Genomic DNA, 17,970 nt, shown 5'->3' with positions numbered 1-17,970 from the left:
CAGGTCATGATCCTGGAGTCCCGGGATCAAGTCCCACATCGGACTCCCTGCTCGGCGGGGAGTCTGCTTCTCCCTCTGACCCTCCCCCCTCTCACGTGCTCGCTCGCTCTCATTCTCTCTCTCTCAAATAAATAAATAAAATCTTTAAAAAAAAAAAAAAGTGCCATCCAGGCAGGGGGAGGTGGCCGGATGACGGCCAAGGGGGTATCCAGAGTAGGAAGGAGTGCATGGGCTTATGACTTCTGGCTTTCTGGAAGTCCTTCCTGCTCCTTTCTGGATGGATTCTCTATTGGGTTTCCAATGGACAGAGGTTCTAGAAGACACTGGGTGTGGGATTGGATGGTCAGACATGGTGTCGTCCCTTCCAGGTGGGGGACCCGGGGCCAGGACAGAAGGAGGCGGTGCTTGGGGGAGGTTCGGGTACCTAAGAGGCATTGCAAACCTCCAGGCCCCCCAGGCATGTGCCTGTTGGGAGACCAAAACGTATTCTTGTCACTTCTGCCTCGGTTTCCCCACCGCAGCCTGGGGAACAGGTGTGGGGCTGCTCTCCCTGAGCTCTGCTCTCCTGGGAAGTTCAAAGACCCATCTCTTCCTGAGTCCTGGCAGCCCATCTGCCCTCCCACTCCCCCTCGGAGGCCCTTGCCAGGCCAGACCACCAGCTGCTGCCCACTTCCCCTCCGGCATCCCTGGATGGACACCCCTCCTTTGAAGCTGTTGTTCCTTCCCGAGTACGGAAGTCAAGGTGAGGTGTCCCTTGAGGGGGCTGGAGGGGGGGCTCCCATGACCTTGCGGTTCCCATCCCCATACTGCTGCCCCCCACCCAGCATCTTCCCTCCCTTCCTCCAGGTCAAGGTCCAGCATGAGTCTGTCTGGCCTCCAGGGACACATAAAGGGAGAATGACAGCCATCCCGGTTTGTCTGGAACTGTCCCCATTTTTACCTGGAAAGCCCCATGTCCCAGAAACGCCTCAGTCCCAAGCCAGCGGGGGCAACTGGCGCCTCATGCCGAGTCTGAGTTTCCCAAGACGGGGTCCCCTGTTCCTCCTCTGCTCTGGTCGCCCAGACCATGGTGGGAGGAAAGGGACAGGACCATCCCAGACGGCACTGCACTGGAGGGTTCCAGGTCTCCAGTCTGCAGGCCTCCCGCCATGGACGCCTACAGCAGCCAGCTCGCACACTTCCCCAACGAGACCTTCATCCTTCTTGGTCATGGCCACTGGCTGGCTTGAGCCCCTGGAGTGAGTGACCCACACTCACCATGAGGGACCCTGTGTCCCAGCATGCAGCCAGGAGCAGAGCAGAGCTCGGTGCGTGCAAGGTGAGTGCTCGTCCGTCCCAGAACCCCAGGCCTCTGCCCTCCCTCCACCTGACTCTGGGGTCCCTGGATCACTAGAGGCCGGTGGAGAAGCCCCCCGCTAGCCAACAGAGCCTCCCTTGGGGGATGGGGCCATGCTGTAACCTAAAGGCTTCAATCCCACAAACCCACCCACAGGGTGAGTCAGAACTGACCTGACACTCAGCTCCAGAGAACCAGCCTTGGACAAGGTCCAGCCCCCGCCCAGACCCCAACCCCAGGAGCCTATTCACAGACTCCAGCTCTGGAAGATTCCTTGGCACCTGCCAGCCCAGCCTCTCATGTGACACCTCCAAAGGGACTCTGCCCTCTAAGACCCTAAACCAGACGGCCTCTGGGAAGGAGCTGGCCAGCTGAGGCCGGGCCCCGGACGCCCGCAGCCGGCTGGGGTGCCCCTTGTGGACCGGGCACCGCGTGGGAGCGGAAGTCCGACCCCCTCCCCCACGCTGGGAGGGGCCGCCGGAGGCCGGAGCACAGCTGCGGCTGCAGGCGTCCGGGCGCCCCTGCTGGCCGAGGCCTGAAACTGCACCTCAGCGTGCGGAGATCCCACCCTGTCTGGGGCCTGGTCCTGCCCGGGGCCTGGCCAAAACCCTGTGGGCATCCCTGAAGAGGTAACATTTGAGGTGGGCCTCGGGGAATAATGAAAGTAACAAGCACCGTCGACCCCTTGTCGACCCACAAAGGCGCTCATCTCGCTGAGGATGGTGCCCTACTTCAAACCTCCAGCTCAGACCACAGCCCCAAACCACACCTTCCTACACCTGTGTGCTGACCCCCATCTCCGCCCACCTGAGCATTGAGCTCCAGCATGTTCTCCCTCCAGAAGCCCCCACCTCCCCGCGAAGGGCAGCCCATACCGCAGGTGCTCTCCCGGCCATGCCCCGTCCATCAGGACACCCTGTCCAACTCTTCCCTCCCAGGGTGTGTGGAATCCCACCCCCCACCTCCGCTGCCACCTCACCCTACTGGGACTGCAGAAGCCTCCCTGTGCGGGCCCATGCCTGTCGGTCCCATCAGCCAGAGGCTCCTTCCAGAAGAACATAAGGAAAGCCCAGAACTCTGCAGGGGCTGCACTGCGCAGAGCACAACCCACACGCTCACCATCAGTGTATAATTCACCTACCGCACGTACTGGGTATTATCTGTCCCCTCACACGTACACGCACACACCCACACATGCACATGCATGCCTACACACATGTGTATGTGCACACGTGCACACACGTGCATGTACAAACACATATGTGCACATGCCTACACACGTGTGTACGCACACACGTATATGCACGTACACACGTGCATGCGTGCACACACGCATGAACACACGTGCACTCTCAGGCTCACTACAGTGCAAGCCACACCAGGGCAGTCGCGCCCGTGGGCTGAGTACCCCCAGCACCTGGCACGGAGCCCAGCACGCAGCGGCGCTCAACAAAAGCCAGTCGGCGTCAGCGAGGCTGCCTGTTCCGCAGCCCGTCCCCCGTTCAGATGCCCGGGCAGGCCCCGGGGTCCTGGCAGCTCTGGGAGACTCACATGGATCTCACCCTCCAGCACACTGAGCCAGAGGGTCCCTCCCCAGGGCACATCTGCCCCTGTGCCTCCCCCTCCCAGCCCTCTGGGGCTCCCCCGGGCCTTAGTGTGGCCGGTGAGACCCTCTGAGATCTGGCCTCACCACCCCTCTCCAGAATTAACTCTTGCCCCCCACGCACCTTTGCCCCCACCCCATCAAGGGTTCTCGGTTTTCAAAACACCTCCACCTTCAAAGTACCTTCCTGGCCCTGGCCAGTCTTCGCTTATCCTTAGACTCCCCGGAGGTATCACCTCCTAACCCCCCCCCATCCCTCCCGTGGCCCTGGGTCAGCCCTGCCCCTGCAGCGTTGTCAGCCTGCCCTGCGAGAGGCCGCGGGGGCTGGGGTCGCCGCGGGGCTGGGAACGGGCCCCGGGGAACTGCTGAGTCTGTGTTGAGTGGCTAAGTGAGCGGGGCTGGCTACTCTGGGGAAGGAAGAGCAGGTCAGGGATTCTAGTGTTCCGGTTCCACTCATCGTGTGGCCCGTAGGGCAGATCTCCCACACTCTCAGGACCAGGAAGCTCCCCGCCCACACGGAGGCTGTTCATGACAAATACTCAGGCTAGAGCCGATTACTTCTGCTCCAACCAGTTCCAAGCCCTCCAAAGGCCCTGCCGGACGCAGGAGGAAGGCAGGGGTGAGTAACCAGCTCCTTCTTGCCCACCCCACGTGCCCTCCGCCTCCCCCACCTGCCCTGGGGCAGACTGGAGACCCTCTCCCTGCTCCCTGTCCTGCCTCTTTTCCCCCCAACTCCTGCCCAGAGAAACCAGAAGGGGCCAGATGATGTCCCCACCTCCTGGCCAGGTCTATGGCAAGCGGCCAGCTGGAGCCCACAGGCCTGGGGGGTGTGGAACCTCCTGGGGACAGTCCCATCCCCCACTCTGCCCCCCACGGAGCCCAGAACCACCTGGACTCCAATCCTCCTCCCAGGGGTCCCGAATCTCAGACACCATGGCCCCCCTCTTCCACAGGTCAGCCTTTCCGTGCGGTTCTTCTAAGAAACCCCTGCTGGTCCACCTGCCCCCGTTCTGGGCTCTCAGCGCAACTCCTGAGGTTGGCAGAGGACAGGGGACACCATCCTGCAGTACAAACACATGTCCCCCATTTGCACTGTTCGGACAGAGCCTTCCTCAAACATAGGAGGGGTGAGTTGTGGGGGCCCGCTAGCCCCTGCCCTGAGAGGCCTCAGCAGCAGGCCTCAGGCTCCCTGGCTCTGCCCCCTACCATGCGAACTTTGGTCCACCCTCCCGGCCGTCCCTGGGCAACGCGGGAGGGCTCCACCTGGCCGGGCCCCTGGTACCCTGAGTTCACACAGGCTGAGGGGACTTTGACTTTGACATTTGGGCCTGTGGAGGCGGAGCGGCAGTGTCCTGGACCAGCGTCTGGTTCCCTGTCGGGGGAATTGTGTCCCGAGGATGCCAGCAGGGGATCTGGGTGGCTGTGAGCACTCCGGTTCCCCAGCCCCCACAGTCCCACCAAGGGACCGCTCGAAGCCAGGTGTACCTGTGTTCCGTGGGTCTCCGGTGGCCCCGGCCAAGGCGGGCGGAGTGGCAGCCGTGTGAAGTGAGGAGTTGGCATCCACTGGTCTGTAGGGAGAGGTGGGGAGAGACCCCGGAGCTGTTTCCAGAAATGCTCCTGTCCCCTACCCCTCGTCTGGGTCTCTGTGCAGACCTTAGGGAGGGGGCAGGCCAGACACTGAGCCCTGCCCTTTTCCTTTCCCCTCTCCCTTCCTTCCGTCCACCCCTCTCTCCTCCTATCCTTTCCAGCCCGTCCCCAGTCCCTCTGCCCTGTCCACCTCCCCACTCTGCCCACCCCATGTGTGGACTAGACACCAGCCCCCTTCCAGAAGTCAGAGTCCCTGCCTCCGCCACCAACCTGGGAGAAAAGCTGCAGGGTGAGGGGGGCCTAGCCTCCCAGGACATGTTGGGCCAGCGTCCCAGATCACCCAAGAAAGCCGGTGTCCCAGGTCACCCCAGGAAGGCTGAGTCTCAGGCCCCCCAGAGAGCGTGGGTGCCCAGGCCCAGCAACGGAAGGGCCAGGCCGGAGCTCACCCCAGGAGGGCTCACCCCAGGGCAAGGCAGGTGTCAGAGCTCACTCTGGAGGGGGCGTCCCTGACCGTACCCCTTGTAGCATGGAGCCTCTGAGCACCAGCCAGGTGCCCCTGACCCGAGGCTCTCGGCCTCTACCCGCCTCCCCCAGCCTCCCTGAACCAGGATGAGGAGGGTGCCAGAGGCAGCGGCCGGGGTTTCCTCCTGCTGTCACCCACCCCCACCCCCAGCCTTGGACCCCAGGCTCTGAAGGCCACCCTGGGCTCAAGTGTACAATGGAGCGTTCATTTGGTAAAACTCTGTGGAGGCGTCCACAGAGCCGGTTGCAGGCTGGAGGACAGACAAGACCCTGCAGCGGAGGTGCGGCAGAGCTGCCTGCCCTGGGGGGCCTGGAAGGCTGAGCCTCGGCCCCCAGCCCCCCTCAGGCCACTCCGAAGCCCCCTTGGGCTCTGGCTGGAGGACTGGGCGAGGGGGGTTAAGCCTTCCTCCAGAAGCTGCTCCATAGGGGTGGGGGGCACGCTATGGGCCTAAGGAGCCCCCCTTCCAATAACCGGGACCCAAAATACATAAGCCCCACACATGCCGGAGACACCTACCTGAACTGCAGTCAGCAACCATCTGGGCCTCTAAAACGGGGCTTCCCTCTTAAAATGGGGTGCTGGTGCCTCCCTGTGTAAGGCACAGGGGGAACGGAGCCTGGCCCACACTAGGGGGCACGTCTCTGTGTCACGTTCCCCAGGAGCTGTGTGCCCACAGACCCAGAGCTGTCGCTGGCGGACGGGAAGGGCCGCCTGCCACGTTCTCCGAGGGCGAGAGTGGCCTAAGGTCACGTAGCAGGTGGCTGGAAGCCCAGCTGGGGGTCCTGCAGCTCTGGCCTCTCCCACAGGCCCTCTCTTCGACGACAGGCCGGGCCAGGCACTGCCCGCTTCCTGCCCCATGACTCAGCACCCTCGCCCAGCACAACACGACTTTTGCCCCCTGCCCGCTGTGCCGGCCTCCTGCTTGGATCCGTCCAGGCTCTCCTGCCACACCTGTCTGGGATGCGGGGAGCCGGAGCCCCTGGGGGCCAGGGTCAGCACTCCGGCAAGATGGGCACGCTGGGCCATCCCCGACTCATCCTACTCACCTACCTGCTGGTTGCCCTGGAGCTCACCTGCCTCTTCATGCGGTTCTCCATCATGCCGGTGAGTACCCTCCCCCGGATGGCCAGCCGCCCGCATGCCCCACTGTCCCTCTCTTCTTCCATCGTGCAATGGCAGGGGCCAGGGGTGGGGGCCCAGGGCTGCCCAGGCCCCTCATCGGGGAACCCGGGGACTGTGCCTTCTGGGCCCTCCATCAGCACTTTCTACGCTCTGGTGCACGGCAGCCCCGGGGAGGGGCCGTAGGGAGCCACCTCCACTGCGACGCAGCCCTTCTGGTGGCAGTGCCCCTCCCCCTGGCTGGCCTGGCTCCGTCCCTTCCACCCCACCAGGACCGTTGCCCTATTGATCCACCGCCCCGACACCTGCTCGGCTCCTGTCCTTCCTGCGCTCAGGCCTCTGCTTGGGCCTCTTCCACAGGGAGCCCTCCCTCCCAACACCTGCCCAGACCCTAGAACCTCTTCCCCTCCATCCAGGTCCCGCTGGGTCAGTCCTCCTGCAGGTTGGCATGCCCCACACCCTGTTCCATGATATTAAATTATTTCTGTCTCCCCGTGAGGGCGGGGCTGGCCCCATCTCCTCCCCGCTGCCTCCCCTGGGCTGGAACTCTGCCCGGTGATAGGCCGTTGGCTAAGCGGCCATGGTCAGCGCTCGGTGCCCGCCCACCTGCTGTCCGCAGAGCCCGCCTTTGCCCTCCTGCCGGTTCCTTCAGCAGACCCCCGTGGAGCTGGCCTGGCTGTGGAGGTCCCAGAGGGCCTTTCCCGTCTGGTCTGGGTGGGGCCATGGCACAGCAGCCGGCCACTTTTTAAAGTTCCCCAGGGGATTGTCATGAGCAGTCCATGCCGGGGGATCCGGGTGCGAGGGGCCGCTGACTCCCTTCCTTAGCAGCCAGGGGGCTGGGCAGACACCTCGCCATCCCATCGTGAAATGGGTCACAACGTCCCTCCCTGGGAGGGTCGGTGCAGGGAGTGATGAGTGAATGGCTGAAGGCAGAGCACGTGTGGAACATACTGTTCTGCAAATGCTCACCGAGCACCTATTACGTGCATCCTGTTCTCAGAACCTGGAATACAGCAGGCTCGGAGCACACAGTCCTTAGACCGTGCCATGTGTGAGAGAAGGCGTGCTGCAGGGGCTGGGAGTGCCCACCGACGGGGGCAGGAAAGCCTCCCCCAGAAGGCAAGCTTAAAGGAAAAAGAGCAAGCCTGGCTGGTGCAAAGGCCCTGGGGCAGTAGTGAGAACAGTGCAGCTAGAGAGGAGTGAGCAGAGAGGAGAAGGAGGTAAGGCCCCAGAAAGGCTGCGAGGACTCCAGGAGGGTGCTGGCCATGGGGAAGGCAGGAAGCCGCTGGCTTTGAGGTCTGTGGTGAAGGTTGAGCCCAAGAGTTGCCGATGGATTGGATGTGACTGTACAAGAGGAGTGGTCAGGGACGACTCTGAGGATTTGCACCTGAACCCTTGCAAGGGCGGAGGCATCAGCCATGGAGCAGAGGTCTTTGGGGTGGGAGGGGAGGATGAGGCAGGTTTGAGTGCGAGGAGAAGGTGGGGTACAGTGGGCGGGGAGAGCGTGGACTCATTAGGGGAACGTGCGATGATCGTCCAGTCAAGTGCGCCAGCAGGAGAGACCAGACAGCAGGGCTTCAGGCTTCTCCAGTGGGGCTCAGCGCCCCCAGCCCCCTGCCCCACCTCATGCCAGGAGGAGGGGAGATTGCCCAGTGCCCTGGGATTGCAGCTGCCCTGGGGAAGGGGGTGTGCAGGTGAGAAAGAAGGCAGGCGGGAGGGATGCCCTTGACTGAGCTTAGGGAGAGTACAGGGTGTGGGGTCGGGCATGAGGCGTAGTTGTTTCCTGGGGTTGCCATGAAAAAGCACCAAACTCGGGCGGCTTAGAGCCACAGAAGTTTGCTTCTTACAGACTGGAGGCCACAAGTCCGAATCCCGGGGTCTCAGGCCTCCCCCTGAAGCCCGCAGGGGACGGTCCTTCCTGCCTCTTCCAGCTTCTGCTCGTCCCAGGCACCACATATTCCAGTGTCTGCCCCAACTGTCCGCTGACACGGCTGTCCTGCTGCGTGGGGCCGTGTCCGAAATTCCCCTCTGTATAAAGACACCAAACCCACCCTGATGACCTTCCTTGAACTCGGTTCCCTCGGTAAAGACTCTATCTCCAAATAAGGTCACATTCCGAATACTGAGCATTAGGATTTTGTGGGGGGGACCCAATTCAACCCATTACAGGGGGGAATCACTGGAGGGAGGGGCCAGGAACTCAGAGGCCAGGGTGGGGGATATTGAAGTCAGAGGATTAGAGCGGGCTAATCTGGGGTCCCCAGGACTCCTCCCGTTCTCTGGAGAGACATTCGTCACGGCCTTTACCTTCCCCAGGGTGGCACCTGCAGAGGCTGGGAGCCCCCAAGAGCAGGCATGGGTCCTGCTGGGAAATGGGCCACCTTCTGGAGGTCATCAGGGCATTTGGGGACCATCTCTTGCTGGCCTGGAAGATGCTACAGTCCACCAGGCAGCTTGAATGGGCGAGGTGTGCCCTGCAGAGGGGAAGGAGGGCCGGCAGCCGCCGTCCCTGACCACTGGGCCCGGTGAAGCTTGTCCCAGAGGCCCCAATGGGCTCCTTGCTATAAGTAGCCGAGCTCCAGGCCTGAGGGCCCCTCCCGGGCACACCACAGCGTGGTCAGAGGGCTTCCCTTCCCCCCAGTTCAGGGCTACCTCTCCCACTCCCGACCCACTGCACACCCCGGACTCCCTGACCCTTCCCGTGGGCCCCTCCTGTGTTTGCAGTACCTGACCCGGCGGCTGGGCCTGGATTCTGTGGCCTTCGGCTACCTGCAGACGGCCTTTGGCGTGCTTCAGCTGCTGGGCGGGCCAGTGTTTGGCAGGTACCAGGGGGCAGGGATGTTCAGTGGGGGAGGCACTGGGCTCAGGCGGGGGCACTGGGCTCAGGGACAGGGCAGCAGACATCCTCCCGCAAACCCTGAGGAGGCCAGATCAACGTGGCAGGATCTTTAGGGTAACTGCGCAGAAAAGGGGCTCCAGAGACAGGAAAGTCAGACAGCAGGGGCTCTGGGGGGGTTTCCTGGGGCTACTTGGGGGTGGGTGGAGAAAGGGCTGGAGCCTGGGAGACACTTTTTTTGTTTTTAAGATTTTATTTATTTATTTGTTTAAAGAAAGAGCACAGGCAAGCAGGGGGAGGGGCAGAGGGAGAGGCAGGCTCCCCACTGAGCAGGGAGCCTGACCCAGGGCTAGATCCCGGGGATCCGAAGATCATGGCCTGAGCCGCTTGCGGGACTGAGCCCCCCAGGTGCCCCTGGGAGACACTTACTGTACTACTCATAGACCCGTGCTCCATTGGGACCCCACAAGGTATTCTCGAAGGGAGTGCGGATGCCCCGCTCGGTCAGACCCCCCGCAGGTCGCTGCAAGCTGCCGCAGTGGAAGCACGGGGAAGCTGAGACCCCCAGAGGGGCCCTCGCCCCGACCATCCCGCACCCAGGCCTCCCTCGTCGGCCATGAGGGGATCCCTGTGGCCTAGCAACCCGGCAGCCCCACGGGGTGGGTGTCAGGGGCAGAGGAGAGAGGACCCTGCCTGGTATCCGTGGGGCTCACAGCTTGGGGCCCCCCAGGTTTGCCGACCAGCGCGGGGCAAGGGCCGCGTTCACGCTCAGCTTCCTGGCGTCCTCCGCCTTCTACCTGATCCTGGCGGCCGCCTGCAGCCCGGCCCTGCCCGGCGTGGCCTTGCTCTATGTCTCGCCCTTGCCTGCGGCACTCATGCACGGGCTGCCAGGTAGGGCCAGGTAGGGCCAGGTAGGGCCCCTGCAGGAGGACAAGGGGGGGGGCACGTTGGGGGAGCCTGGGCCCAGGGCACGACCTGAGGGAGGTGGGGGTGGCCAGAGCCAGAGGGTGGGATGGTCACCCTCTGGGTGCCAGTTTGGGCCCGAGAGCAGGACTGGGGTGGGGGGTGTGTGACACGGGAACGTGGCCTGGGGAGCAAGTGGGGGAGGGGCGGGTGGGGGCGTGGCCTGGGCCGCAAGGTGCTCCGCAAGGGGGCCGTCCCGCTCAGCCCCCCGCTCCGCCCCCAGCCGCTCAGATGGTCATCACCGACCTGTCTGCGCTCGAGGAGCGGCCGGCGGCCCTGGGCCGGCTGGGCCTGTGCTTCGGGGTCGGCATGATCTTCGGCTCGCTGCTCGGCGGGACCCTGAGCGCCGCGTGCGGGTGAGTGGCAGAGGCGGGAACCCGGCCCCGGGGGGGGGGGGCTGGTGGCGGGGGCCGGGAGGCAGGGTGGGGGTGCTGGTCAGGAAGGCTGAAGTCGGGCCTCGGTTTCTCCATCTGCTCGTTGAGCAGCTTGGGTCAGGTGAAGGAAGATCCGTCCGGCCCCACGCTGTGGGCGGGGCTAGTGGTGGGCGTGGCTGGCCGTGGGCGGGGCCGGAGCAGGAGCACGTCTGCAGGCCCCCACCCCACCCCGCGGCAGCCACCTGGCACCTTCCGCACGCGCCGCAGCCCCGCAGGGTGCGCTCCAGGACAAGAGCGGGCGCAGGCCCCCCCGCCCCGTGCCTTGGCCCCAGGAGGTCCCAGCTAGGGGCACGCGCGGCCGTCAGGGGTCCCATCGATATCAGGCTGGACCTAGAGAAACCCGAGGCAGGCCCTGGAGGCGGGGTGCCGGCATGACCCATGGGCACCATGTGGCCCTGGGCTGGGGACCCTGGGGGTTCGGTAACCACAGAACCATCTGTACCAGCGGCCCCAGCGTGCGGCCTGGGAGAAGAGCATAACCTTGGACCCAGAGACACCTAGCCCTGGAGAGGCCCCGCCGGGCTAGGGAGGGGCACCTCGTTTCCGCTGCTGGGCGACCAGCGCCCCACCCTGTTCCTCCTCTCCTCTCCCAGGGCCCCAACACCCACTCAAAATCGGCTTCTTTCATAGGAGCGGACCTTGCCCCTTGCCTTCATTCAAACCCAAGTCTTTGCTGTCGGTCTGGAAGGTGGGTGCCCAGCTGTGGGTGGAGGCCCTGTGCCAGCTGGTGACCCAACGTCCCTGTGCAAGCCTGGGAGCTGCCCTGGGACTCCACTCAGGGGAGGAGTCAGTCTGGCGTGTGACTCACGCGCGTGCACACACTCGTACATGCACGCGCACGCGGGTACCTCGGTTGACCCTGCCAGGCCTCCTGAGCTTGAATGACCCTGTGCGACAGACCCCAGCAGCAGTAGAAGCGACCGGGTGATGGATGATCCCCAGGGACTGGGGAACAGGAGGGAGGGTGGCCTTGTTATACCAGCTCCCAGTGTGGAGGGAGGTCCTTGTCCCCACCCCCCCACCTGCAGTATTTTCATCAGAGCCTGGCTTGTGGATGTCTGTGTCTACCGAGCTCCTCAGGCAGGAGGCTGGAGTGGGAAAGGCGGGGCTCCATTTGTCTGTTTCCTCACCGGTATTTATTGAACAGCTACTAAGTGCCCTCGATTCCAGGCTCTGGGATACGGTGGCCAATAGGACAGGCCAAGTCCTCGGATAAAGTGAAAATGATATGTATTTCTATTATGTCGGGATGAGCCGCATGGGGTGAAAAGTAATACAGTGGGATTGAGGGCAGATGGACAGGTGGTCACCAGGGCCTCACCCGAAGGAGGTGAGTGGGGAGGCAGGAGGACGACTGGGAAAGCAAAGACCCAGCAAATGCAAAGGCCCTGAGGTTGGGGGACCGAGGAGGCCGGTGTGGCTGGAGTGGGGGAGCGGGGAGGGGATGGAGGGGAGGTGCGCAGGGGGGCCAGGCCATGGAGCCCTGGGCAGGTGTGAGCAGGAACGGGGTGTGACCTGGCTAATGTGTGGAGAACGTGGGAGCGAGGGCCACTGTGAGGAGACCAGTGAGGTGGCTCTTGTACCAGTCCAGGCGGAAGAGGGGCGCAGCTGGACCGGCGGTGGCAGTGGGGGGAGAGGGCAGAGGGCAGGGTCGGCCTTGGTTTTGCCGACGGGTGGGTTGCGGGTGCGAGCCCAGGGCCGTGCCTGGACTCTGGACCTCGCCCTGAGCGAGCCATGAACCTTGCTGAGATCTGAGCAATCCTTGGGGCCAGTGGGACTTGGGTCTCCATTGGGCTGACCCTGGTGCCCAGTAAGCAGTCAAGGCAGCTATGGATGGAGAGGGGGTGTGTCCTCACCTGGGTGGTTTTTAAGCCCTAGGACCTGGTTCAGGTCGAGCCCCAAGCCCTGAGCCCCAACCTGGCACTTCATATTAGAAGCGGGGGTTAAGGAGGTGGCACAGTGAGGACATGAAGGGAAGGAGATCCAGGAGAACATTCCAGAAGCCACGGGGCTCGTGGGTCACGGCAGGGAGGGCCCCGCCGCACTGACAGGGTGGCAGTGACCGCGGGTTCTGCCTGCACGTGAGCCGCTGGGGTGGTGGGAGCAAGAGAAAGAGGGCCTCAGTCTCCCCAGGAAGGACAGAAAGAGGGTTGGGAGCGTGTAAGTGGGGGCCAGGGTGCGAAGAGGGGACAGGAGAGGGAGAGGCGGGGCAGGGAGGAGCCCCCCCATGCTGCCCCACCCACCTGGACTCTCAACAGCCCAGGGGCTGCGGGGCACCTACGGTCACCTGGACAGGTGCTCTCACCTGTGAACTGGGCCCACCTGCACGGCTCCGAGGTGTGCGGGCTGTCCAGAACCTTCCTCCGCCAGCCCCACCCATGTCCGCTGTTGCCATCACTTTCCTTTCCCTCCATCCCAGCTGCTGGCCCAGAAGACACCACTCACTGCCCTCTTCCCCGAGCAGCCCCCAAGATTGCCTGCACCCCTGCCCTTACCTTCCAGAACAATCCGTTCTCTTCCCTGCCTTCTTTCATCCCAAGATATAAGGTGCTTGATAGCCTGTGTATTTCCTTTGATGGGTGGGAAAACTGAGGTCCCCAGGAGAGTGAGTCTCCCCCATGGAGCTCCAGGTTCCCCGTCCAAGGCCCAGGGGAAGTGGGCTCCAGGACCCCAGTGCCCCAAGGCAAGGGCCAATGCCCTGTCTCCCGGTCCTCCTGGGGCAAGGGCCACCTCGCGCCTTCCTTCCCTTTCCTCGATGGAAACCAAGGCACATTGTGAGGGCTCCCTGGCCGCCACCTTCCTGCCCAACCCACCTCCTGTGACCCCTCCCCCGAAAGGCCTCAGCCATGCCTCCCACCTCCGGGGAGCAGGGGGCGGAGAGAGGAAGTGGCCTTGGCAGCCTCAGGGTGTGGGAAGGGCACTGGTTTAACTGGTTTGGGCTCAGCCCGGAGCTCCAGCTGGGAGGCCTGGCTCCCCACTCAGGGCCTGGGGGGGCGGCGCTCTGTGACTCATGGCCCTGAGTCAGGTCCCAGGGGAGCGGGTCCAGGGATTCCTGGAAAGGGGGGAGCCCCAGGCCTGACTTTGGACTTAGTGCGGGCAGGCCCCCCACTCGCTGAGTGCGGACGGGCTGTTGTACTCACAGTCTCGGGTACAGCGGGGGCTCGGTCCCCTGCAAGGGCTCGGGATTTGGGCAGATGCCCACGAGGATAGCAGTTCACGGAGGCTGGGGAGGATTTGCACCGGGCAGGGCAGCCTGCAGCTACAGACCCTGGAGGTCAGGCCACCCGATGCGTCAGTGTCACCGGCAGCCCTCCTGGGCACTGGCTGGCCGGTGAGTGGCTCTGCTCTGGCGGCGTGAGCTTTGCCCGGTGGGCCCTCGGTGACTCAGAGGGAATTTACGACACCCCTTATCTCCCTGAGGACTTGGGATTTTATCTCAGCCTCCGGTCTGGCCGGGGAAGGGGAAGGCCTTATCCTGCTGGCAGAGGGTTTCCACCCCAGTGACAGGGTGACACCCCTGCTTCCTCTGGAAGTTAATGAGTAAACACTTGGGCTGCCCTGAATGACGGAGACAGGAGGGACTCGTGGGTCAGCCAGGCGGCCTGCTCCCCTCGGTGCTCACGATGGCTCACCGAGGCTCTCCCCACCACGGGACCCGGCAGAAGGACCCTGGGTGTCCCGGGCACAGGGAAGTGCACAGACAGGGCCCCGCTGGCTGAGAGTAAGCTCAGCTTAGACCTGAGAGGCGAGGGAGAAGTCAGCTGTTGAAGGTGGGCTGCGATGGACAGTGTTCCAGGCAGAGAGAAAGCCTGTGCAAAGGCCCTGGGGCAGGAAGGAACTCGGGGCGTGCTTGGAGGCCTGTGTGGTTGGAAATGGAGGGATCAGGCGCTCAGGGAATGCGGAGGGCTGGAAAGGGTCAGGCTAGACGAGGCTTCTCAGCTTTTTTTCTGGCACCTGGAAGGCAGAGGGAGGCTGAATCTGGAGCGGCCCCACAGGACTTCTGTTTTCAGATATTGTTGATTCGGCAGCGCTGGGTGACTTCTGCACCCCAGGCCCCAGGCTGACATCCAGTGAGTCTGGTGACTTTTGCAGCCAGGTGTCACGTGAAGCTGGGTCCCAGCTGACCGCAGCCTGTCCTCCAGGTTGGATGGGAGAGGGGTGTGCCACCCAGGAGGCCCTGAGCCCCCCAGGGCCAGGGGAGCCTCAGAGCAGGGCGAGGGCAGCCCTGGCTGGTTTCATGAGTACTGTCACCTTGTGGTCGGACCGGGTCGGTAGAGGGGACAAAAGCACAGGGTGGGCAGGCAGGGTGGGCAGACGGCCCAGCCCACCTCCTTCCTGACAATGTCTCATTGGCAAATGGCGGGCCCTCGAGCTGAGGAGGCAAGGCCGGCCATCTGCGGCCCGGACCGATCGACCAGCGCCGGTGACCAGCCGTGACCAGCCCCCTGGGAACCCGTGCAGCCGTTGGGGGTGGGGACAAGGTGTCCGGGAGGCTGGCCCCCAGGGAGTCCGGCCCTCATTTGCATCTAAGGAGAGGAGGTCACCCAGCAAGGTCGCTGCAGAGAAGGGCAAAAGGACAAAGAGACTCGGGTGCCCGGAGTCTTGCCCAGAGCCCCTTCGTGGCCTCCATCCCTCCGGCCTCCTGTCCGTCCATTCAACCAAAAACAAAAGGGGTGGGTGGACAAAGACACGCTGGACGTTGCCTGCCTGCCGTCGTGGTCGACACTCAATTTGTAGCTCAGCTCCAAAGAGCCAACAGCAACAGGGCACGGCCATCCCACGGGGTCCCGCACAAAGGAGGCGGGAGGCCCCGAGTGGCGGGGGAGCTGACTCTGCCCCGTGCTCAGGGGCGCACTGACCCGAAGGTCCCTGGGGAGGGGCGCCGAGCTGTGTCCTGGAGGACAGAGCAGTGCCCGGTGGGGGCACCGAGCCAGAGAGCACCCAGGCCGAGGAGACGGCCCTCCGTGCAGGGGCGGGGGGCGGAGGGGCTGAGCTGGCCCGCCGTTCCCTTGCCTTCTGCTCACCCCTCTGGCATTTGTCCTGGGGAAGTTGGAGGGGGTGTGAGGGTGGAAGGACACCCCCCATGTCCCCTGGGAAGCTGCGGTCCCCCACCCCCCACCGGGTCCCCCAGGGTCCCCATGCTCCCTTCGGTTTACCAGCCTTCACGCAAGGGGTGGGTGAGATGCCACAAGAAGGGGCCTGGCTCATTGCCACCACCCGGCCCTCGCTTGTCACCAGCCTCCCGAAATAGCCATCTAAGTGGCCGCCTCTGCTCCTACGAATTTCCGGGGCATCTGGCGAAGAAAGCAGGTTCTGTCCCTGCCCGCCAGGCCCCAAGCAGTGACGCGCGAGTCCTGAAGAAAGGGCCCTTCTCTCTGGCCGGGTGTCCCTGCCCGCGTCACAGATCAGTCCCTGCCAGCCCGAGGAGGGGGCTCCAGCCTGGGCCGGCCTCGGTCCTCCGCAGGGGACTGAGCGCAGGCCTCTGAGCCTCTGACCTGTGGGTCCGTGGAAATGCCCGTTTGTTTGGGAGCCTGGTGGCCAGGAAGCCCGAATATCCACCATCGCGGGCAGTGGGGGTCGGCGGGGGCGGCCAGAGATGGGCCAGTGGGGGAGGGGAGGGGAGGGCCAGCAACTGTCAGCTCTACAGCGACCACCTGTGTGAGCCTGGGCAGGGCCTGGCCGGAGATACGGGGGGCTGACCCCACTGGCCCCCTGGCCCCATGTGGAACAAGGCCTCTCCTACCTGTGTCTCCCACAGGAGCTCTGTGTGCGCCCCTCGTGTGCGTGCGTGCGTGTGCACATACGTGAGCTGTGCGGGGGAGGGGCAGGGGAAGTGTGTTCTTGGCACCCCGCGGAGGGCCAAGGCACCTTGCGTCTGTGCCCTGAGGCCCCGAGCAGGGCAGATCTGGGGGCTCTGGTGAGGTTGGGGTCAGGACGTGTGCCTGCAAACAGCTCACACGTGTGTCCCACGGTCTGGTGTTCCCTGGGGTCTTGGCGCAGGGTGCCCCCCAGGCCCTCTTGTCCTCAAGGCCAGGTACTGGCCATCGGACGGAGCGGGCCCTCTCAGAGGACGCAGTGCCAGGGGCGGAGTGCCAGGGGCTCTCGGAGAAAGGCTCTTGCAGGATGTATAGGAGTTTCCTCTGCGGCTGACGGGAAGGGCTTTGCGGCCCCGTGCCAGCCTGGAAAGTCAGAGCGGGGCCTGGCTCGGTACGAAGTTTCCATTCCTTCTTGTGTCCCCCCTCCACCCCCAGGAGGGTGCCCGGCTGGCCTCCAGGAGAAATGGTAACGGTCGGAAGGGCCCATGTTGTCAGGTGACACGGCCGGCCTGGCCGCCTGCCCTTCCAGGGGGTCAGGGGCTGAGTTTCCGTGCAGTGACTCACGGCGGGGACGGATGTTCTCAGATGCCAAAGCTGAAGGGCCCGCCTGAGTCTGGGTCCCTGGTGGCGTCCTGAGCGTGGCGTCCGAAGCCCCCCCCAAGCCCAGCGTGCCCACCCTGCAGGAAGAGGGGGCGTGGTGGCTGGGGGCTCCTGAGGCCTACGGAGCAGGAAGGGACAGAGGCCTCACAAGGCTGAGTGGGGGTCCCGTGGTGGAGCCAGGAGGCAAACCCAGGCCCCCTGCACCCCTGCCCCTTGGCCTCCTGGTGCCCCGGCCCCAGGCCGCCTGGCATGTAGTTCCCCATCAGCCCAAAGGGCCAGATACGTGGCACCCAAAGGCACCGCCGAGCCGTCCCCCCCCCCCAGGAGGTCCCTCCAGTCCCAACAGAGGGACGAGGACTGATCTGGGGACAGGACCCTGCTTCTGGGAACCTCAGTTTGCACCTCTGTCAAATGGGCAGGACCCGTGGCCGGCCCACTTCTGCCAGGGCTGTGCAGGGGGCTCCTCCATGTGGGAAGACCCGGCCTAGAGCTGAGTCCTGAGTCCCCAGATGTGGGCCGCCCCTGCCCTGGCTGGGAGCAGCGGGTGCACGCACACACACACGCACGTGTGCACACACACACGCACGCACATGCACCAGGCCCGTCCTCTGGGGGCCTTCCCACCCCTCGGCAGTCTGGGAGCCGACCATCCCTGGGAGACTCCGCCCCAGCCCTCCAGGGCTCAGCTTGCGGCTCCCACCACTGCCCCCCCTCGGAGACCCGGGACCCACGTGCCGTGGATGCCAGAGGCTGCGGCTGCAGCGTGAGCGTCGGGCATGGTGACAGCTTCATCCGCTCCTTCATCCCATCACCTAATGACCCCCAGGTCACAGGCTGTGGGGATGTGGCTGGTGGGGTTTGAGCTGTTCTCAGCGGTCGAGACCTAAGTAAGCGTGGCTAAAGGGGCCCGTGGGGAGATCCCACACCTAGGGACCCAAGTCCTGTGTGACCATTACTCTCACCTCCAGGCTTCGATGTCCAGCCGCCGTGGCTCTTGTGGCCAATCTCGTGGCAGCCGTCCTCAGCTTCACCTGCATCCCCATCAGCACTAAAGGAGTTAGCACCCATGCCCAGGCTGCCCCTCCAGGTAAGCCCCGCCAGGTATGCCCCTCCAGGTACACCCCTCCAGGTGAGCCCCACCAGGTGAGCCCCA

The 17,970-nt window shown here is 64.3% G+C and overlaps 1 protein-coding gene across 2 annotated transcripts in view; it reads left to right on the top strand.

The window, feature by feature from the left end:
* Nucleotides 1–3,904: 3,904 nt before the first annotated feature.
* The window catches only part of SLC22A18 (solute carrier family 22 member 18), a 20,933-nt gene continuing 6,867 nt past the window's right edge, over nt 3,905–17,970 (top strand). The window contains exons 1-6 of one of the 2 annotated variants that reach the window (XM_032414857.1): nt 3,905–4,066; nt 5,856–6,153; nt 8,893–8,990; nt 9,735–9,895; nt 10,191–10,323; nt 17,786–17,904. In XM_032414857.1, the coding sequence (XP_032270748.1) occupies nt 6,010–6,153; nt 8,893–8,990; nt 9,735–9,895; nt 10,191–10,323; nt 17,786–17,904 (655 nt within the window). In that variant the 5' untranslated portion in view covers nt 3,905–4,066; nt 5,856–6,009. Of the gene's footprint in view, nt 4,067–5,855; nt 6,154–8,892; nt 8,991–9,734; nt 9,896–10,190; nt 10,324–17,785; nt 17,905–17,970 lie in introns of those variants that run through there. The other variant, XM_032414858.1, reaches the window with a different exon arrangement.

Source organism: Phoca vitulina, unplaced genomic scaffold (genome assembly GCF_004348235.1).
Source record: "Phoca vitulina isolate PV1807 unplaced genomic scaffold, GSC_HSeal_1.0 scaffold16, whole genome shotgun sequence".
Classification (NCBI taxonomy): Eukaryota; Metazoa; Chordata; class Mammalia; order Carnivora; family Phocidae; genus Phoca; species Phoca vitulina.
This window is presented reverse-complemented; position numbering and strand designations above follow the sequence as displayed.